General features: G+C 56.2%; 1 protein-coding gene across 3 annotated transcripts in view; it reads right to left on the bottom strand.

Moving 5' to 3' along the window:
- The window catches only part of DBNL (drebrin like), a 9,078-nt gene extending 3,389 nt beyond the window's left edge, over positions 1-5,689 (bottom strand). Inside the window, exons 1-10 of one of the 3 annotated variants that reach the window (XM_014583185.2) lie at positions 5,634-5,689; positions 3,805-3,917; positions 3,192-3,266; positions 2,506-2,652; positions 1,796-1,873; positions 1,530-1,669; positions 1,390-1,438; positions 757-850; positions 313-414; positions 38-222 (exon numbers count right to left, since the gene is read on the bottom strand). In XM_014583185.2, the coding sequence (XP_014438671.1) occupies positions 38-222; positions 313-414; positions 757-850; positions 1,390-1,438; positions 1,530-1,669; positions 1,796-1,873; positions 2,506-2,652; positions 3,192-3,266; positions 3,805-3,870 (936 nt within the window). In that variant the 5' untranslated portion in view covers positions 3,871-3,917; positions 5,634-5,689. Of the gene's footprint in view, positions 1-37; positions 223-312; positions 415-756; positions 851-1,389; positions 1,439-1,529; positions 1,670-1,795; positions 1,874-2,505; positions 2,653-3,191; positions 3,267-3,804; positions 3,918-4,105; positions 4,233-5,633 lie in introns of those variants that run through there. The other 2 variants (XM_006166005.3, XM_027767287.1) reach the window with 2 other exon arrangements.
- Positions 5,690-5,971: the final 282 nt, after the last annotated feature.

Raw genomic sequence — 5,971 nt, 5'->3', positions numbered from 1 at the left:
CCAACCAGTTCCCAGGTGGGCAAGGGTCATGAACTACCTGAGTCTTCGCAGTTCTGCCCTCCCACTTGTGGAGACCCACCTGAGGAGCCTCCTCATAAAGGGTCTCCTGCTCTGGGGGCTCCTCATAGAGAGCCTCCTGCTCTGGGGACTCCTCATACACGGTCTCTTCTTCTGCCTGGACCAGATATGGAGTGGCGCTGGATGCTGGCCCCTCACAGAGATCTGCAGGAGGATGTAAAAAGGTCGGCCTCTGCTCCTTCCCACTCTGACCCCCAACCACCAACCTGCCAGGTCCTGGGGTACAAGCCTTGCCTGCTCTAGGCCCTGAGATGATGGGAGTTGGAGCCGGCTCTCTGGTGCTGGGTGCCTCTGGCTGTGTGAGTTGCTTCTGCAGGAAGGGACTCCTCAGCTTGCCTGCAAATCCCAGTGCAACCCACATGACAGTATGTCAGGAACGCCACCTGGTGCATACACATAGACACACACAACACGCAGGACCCCAGGGCCATGAGCTATAGGGGAGGGGCAGAAGTGCAGTCCTATGTCCTTTTGGGGGCCAGGGTAGCAGCCAGTGTGGTCACCAACAAGGGCAAGGGCAGGAGGGGACAGTGGGCCCTGGGCCTCCCCCAGATGTCCCTCCTCCTCTCACATGCCATGCTCTCATATACCTGTCATTAGCCTCTGGGGGCCCTGCACAGGATCCTGGGCTCTCCCCTGCTCACTCCTGCCTTATAGCCAGGCCAGGGGAAGTCTCACCTGGTTGTGGGCTGGGGACAGAGGTGGTAGACATGGCCCTCTCCTTCTGCTGGAAAACTTCCCTTGGGTGCACAGCCCGCTGGCCAGCAGGCTCCTAGGGACACACAGGTCCAGCAGTGAGTGGAACCCTCTCCTCCCCAGCCTCCCAGACCCAGGCCCTCCAGCCACCAGCCTCCCGGGCTCTCAGTGCTACATGTGGGCCAGCTGTGTGGCAGTAATGTGACAGCCTGCAATACTGAGGTCCATGGGAAGGTCCTGGATTCGAGTCCCAAGAGCTTCCTCTGCACACCAGGTGTATGTTTGCCCAATCCCAGATGACTGGGGCTGAATTGCATATAAGGCCCACTGCCTGCTGCCTCTCTCTCTCTCTCTCTCTCTCTCTCATGAAAGAGATAAACTTAAAAAAAAAAAAAGGCAAGCTAGGTGGAGAAGGTAAGGGATCTTCCTCATTACCCAGGGTTTCTCTCTACTCATGCCCCTTGTGCTCAGATGTAGGGACCAACTAGCCCCATTATGCAGCCTTTAGCAGCAGTGGGGCAGCCTCACACAGGACAGGACCCTCCTGAGACCCAGAGCACCTATGTCAGGTGACCACTGTGAACAGGCTGACACCTGCTGGGTGTCTATGCTCACCTGTTCTGTGCGGCCCCCTGGAATCACATCCTGCTGCTGCTGCTCTGGCCTGTGGGAAAGCAGGAGGGAGAGCTGAGTCTTCTGCTCACCCCAGGCCACCCTAGACCCTGCGCCAGCCCATGACACAGGGCAGTGCTCACCTGCGGGCACTCTGCTCCCGATAGCGCTGCTCTCGCTGTGCAGCCTCTCGCAGCTCCCGCTCCTGGCGCTCTTGTTCCAGCCGCCTCTGCTCCTCTTCTGCACGCCGCCTCTCCTCCAGCCGGCGGTTCTCTTCCTCCTTCTGTATGAACAGTACCACTCAGCCCACCCCTCTGCCCATGGTGTGGAGAGGCAGCGCCACCTCCAAGGGGCAACCCTGAATATCCACCGCACCCAGCAGGTACCAGGTCCCCCGTCTCTGGCTCACCTCTGCTTTGGCCCAGAAGCTGTCTTTGCCGACTCTCTTGATCTCTGAGACAGCATTAGTCTTCTGATACACAGAGCCCTGTGGGGGCAGAGCACTCACTCCAGAACCCAGACCCAGCCCAGTAGGGGGCTCACTGTGTTCACAAGAACAGCTGGGCCTGGACAAGCTGGACCTGTAGGGAGCAGTGAATCCTTGCCCAGTGACCAACAAGAAGACAGGCACCAAGAAGGCCTGAATGAAGCCCAGGAAACAGCCCTCCAGGGAAGCCCAACCCAGAGTCCTTGGGGTGGGGAGTCCTCAGGGCACCTGGGTCTTATAACTGTGGGTCTGAAGTGGCCTTCAGCCAAGCACTGCTCCTCAGCTATCAGTGTGGCCCCAATTACACTTCTGAGGATGCATCTCCAGCTGACTCTATGGCCTGAGTCCTGCAGGTGGCTCCCATGACTCAAGGCCTGTTCTGGGGTCAGGCTGTCTTCATGTGCCTTAAGTTCCTCCATGTGGCTACTGGCAGGGCTGCAAGCCCAGCCAGTGCCACGATCTTGGGGCAGCCACCCTGTCACAGCACCCTCCTTGTGGGGCTTACACTTTGACCTATGGCCAAGCCTCGGGATCAACATCGGGGTCACACAGTCTGGATGCTGAGGAATGTACACTCCCAGCCCCCACCTACCCCAGGCAGGGAGGGTCAGCAATGGTCAGGAAGCACTCACCACAGGGGCCTGGGGCCCCGTGTCTTGGAAGCGGCTGCCCTCCTTGTGGAAGCTGTAGTTAGCGCCAGAGGCCTTTGCTACCTTCTGCATGATGGACTCGGGCTCCACGTCCTCCTCGGCCCGTGCATTGATGGTCACATGGGCTCCCTATGGCAGGAGCAGCACTTGAAGGGTGGGCTCCGTGGGCACAGGAGATAGCCATGCTCCCATCAGTCCCCTTAGCATAGACCCCCTGCATACAGGACAGAGGGGGGTGGCAGACCAAGGTACATGCTTGCTAGGTTCCAATGCTCCCTGTATTTGTCCTGCTCATGTGGGGCCCAGGTTTCCTCTGCATGCAGTCATGTGACCTGCACCCAAGGCCTCCCTGCTTAGCAGTGGGAACCGAAGCCAAATGCCATCTGCAAACAACCACTTATACTAAAAAGGAAGTCACTAGTCCCTTCTTGAGAATCCAGACCCCTGAGCTCAAGCACTGCCACTAAATGCCAACAAATCTGGAATTTTCCCTTTTGGCTCCTGGGTGGAGAAACGGAGGTGTGCCCCAAGAGGTGGTGGCAGGACCAGAATCACAGTCCCAAGTCTCCTTGCCAGCAACTGAAGAAACACTGAAGTCACCCAACAAGTGAGGAGCACACACTGACCCCAGCCCGGGAACCAAGAAAGCCCAGTGCTGTAAGTCTCACCTTCAGGAAGTTGGCCATGGTGCTGACATGGTTGGCGCATACTCCCTTCCGCACGTCGTTCACACCCTCACCTGTCTGCAACACAAGGACCCCAGAGTGACCCAGGACCCCTAAGCCACTTCCCTCCCAGGGATCCAGCAGCATCCCTAAGTCCCAGAGGAGGGAAACAGAACCACTTAAGCAGAAGCCACTCTCCCAAGGGTGTGTCACACAGACAAGCAAGTTCCCTCATGACAGAGGGGCCTGAGGATACCCTCTGGGCAAGCTGACAGCTGCTCCCACTGTCAAGGGAATTCCCTGTCCCATGGTGGGGTGTTGCTCTGCTGTAGCCCTTGCCCATCTCTAGACTCCTCCTGGGCCTCTGCACTGCAAGGACAACCACCCTGAGGGGACGGGGTGAGAATTCCTGGGTCTGTCTTCCGTTTTGCAGAAATAACTGGATTTGGAGGAAATTCCGTATGGCAAGACTACATTTATTCTATTAATCAACCATTCTACCCATTCACCAGAACTGACCCACAAAATTGTGCCAAATGCCCTGCTCCTAGAGTTGGGTCAAGGCAGGAGAAAGACTGGGTGCTGGTCACGCCTGCCTCAACCAGGTGCCACATACCCAATTGATAAGGACGAACTTGGGCAGGCCGGAGTTGGGGTCCTTCACTCTGCAGAATGCATACATCACCTTCCCGCTGCTGAGCTCTTCCACCAGTTCCTCCAGGCCACCCTCTGTAGCAGTTACAGGTTTAGGGGTAGGGAGTGGGTGACAGGGCCACCATTTTCCAGGCCAAGAGCCTGCCGTCTCTCCACCAGGCTTCTCACCCCACCAGCACAGAGGAGTACAGGGCCATATCTAAAACCAGGCACCAGGCCCACCCCACAAAGTGATCTATGAGAGTTGGGGGAGTATGACTCACACTATAGCTTAAGAAACACTCTTCTAAGGCCAGCTGGTGGCACAGTGGTGGCTGGATCCCACATGGATGACTGCACAGTTTGAGTCCCAGACTCCATGGCTTGAAAACAAGCAGGTACAAAAAAAAGCAGGTACATGTATGCTTGTTCCCAAAATCCCAAAAGGAGAATGAAGGAAGAGACTACAGTCTGGCTATCCCCCTTGGGGGATGCTTTCTCACTTCCCCGCTTCTCTCCCGCCAGTGAGTCTACTCACCCTATAGCAAATTGAGAAAAAAAGAAAAAAAGAAGAAAAAAAAAAACCACTTCTCTAAACACACAGGTGATTCTGGGAACAAAAATAAATGTCATTTCCACTACGAACTAGAAACTAGACTTCCTGATAGTGAACCCCACAGAGAACTGCAGGCCCACCCAAAGAGTCAGGCTGGGTAGAGTTCTAGCAGTCACACAGTGGGCCCAGCCTTCAGATGCATGCACTGAGGAGGGCCACAGGGCCCATGAGGGTGCCCAATCCATTCTACCTGACACCTAAGTTCAGGACTAGGCACCCAGAATCGAAAGCAGCCACAAGTTCCACTTGTTGCACTTCCACAGAGCCCTGCCCTGGGCCCAGGGTGGTAGGCAGAAGTTCAGGTGGCTGATGTTTGCACCCGCCAGGTATTACCACGCCAACATGAGACCACTATCCTTCCAGAAAGAGGACTTACCAGGAAGAAGCACTCATGAGAGGAAGGAATTGACAGAAATATCAATAATGATCACTGAGGCCATTTTTGTTTGTCCAAGCAGAGGTCACACCCCAAGCCTCATGGACAGAGGGAGGGGATAGGTGAGCCTCGAAGGAGAGATGAGCAGGCCTTGAGCATGGGAAGGCGTGAGGGGGATTGGCTGGGGCCATATCTACACCACACGGGATCCATCCCAGTCTACTGCACCACCTTGCCTGGTGTCAACCGAGAACCTGTCCCTCCTGCAGGAACCAGCCCCTCCCCCCAACAGCAAGCCCTCTGATGCTCTGTAGCAACACTACTCTCCCCAGGGAGGTGGGTTCCCTGTGTACACTTGGCCAGGCCAGGACAGAACAGAGGCCAAGGGGCCATCACCAGCACTGGGACCACAACAGCTGCCTCAGACCCAGAAGGCAGTCTGTGCCCCACCTCTCCCCACCCAGATATGGGGAGGAATCCCAAGAGGGGTGTTTTCATTCAAGTACCTGGAACCAGAGCCAGTCTCTAGTCAATGAGCTGGTCAATGGACCAGGACAGCTAAGGGCCCTGCCTGGTCCTGCCTGCTGCTGGTTACACCAGATCAAGGGACCAGGAGACCTACAGGGAGCTGACATGGCCACGGCTGCAGGAGGCTACAGAGGTGTTACTATAGCCAAACCATATACAGGGAATGCCTGTGCCTGAGGACCTGTCCTCCCACTGCCAGTGTTGAGATGCAGCCAAGATAGGCCACTACTGCCATAGCCCCATCCTCTCCCGACTTCCTGCTGCCCAAGAGCCCACCTTGGGTTATACTCACCGCCTGTGCCAGCCACACGGATGTCATTGCTGTTGCCTTCATAGGTAAAGAGCGCCCTGGAACAAACATGAGCAGGCCCTGTAGCCAGTACCCTAGGTTCCATCTATCCTCATGTGCCTACCACAACTCCCACTGCCCCCCAAGAGCTCAGCCAAACAGCAACTGTGGGCAACACAGAGCAAGCCCAGTAAGCTCTTAACTCCGATGACCCTAGGCTTGTTGTGAGGGACGAAGCTCTAGGGATGGGGGCAGGCAAACATGCAGTGTAGCTCTACAATGACTTCCTACCTGGAACCTTGTGAAATGCTCATCTGACTATTGGATATGTGAACTTGATA

The sequence above is a fragment of the Tupaia chinensis genome, unplaced genomic scaffold (assembly GCF_000334495.1).
Source record: "Tupaia chinensis unplaced genomic scaffold, TupChi_1.0 Scaffold144150_1, whole genome shotgun sequence".
NCBI lineage: Eukaryota > Metazoa > Chordata > Mammalia > Scandentia > Tupaiidae > Tupaia > Tupaia belangeri.
This window is presented reverse-complemented; position numbering and strand designations above follow the sequence as displayed.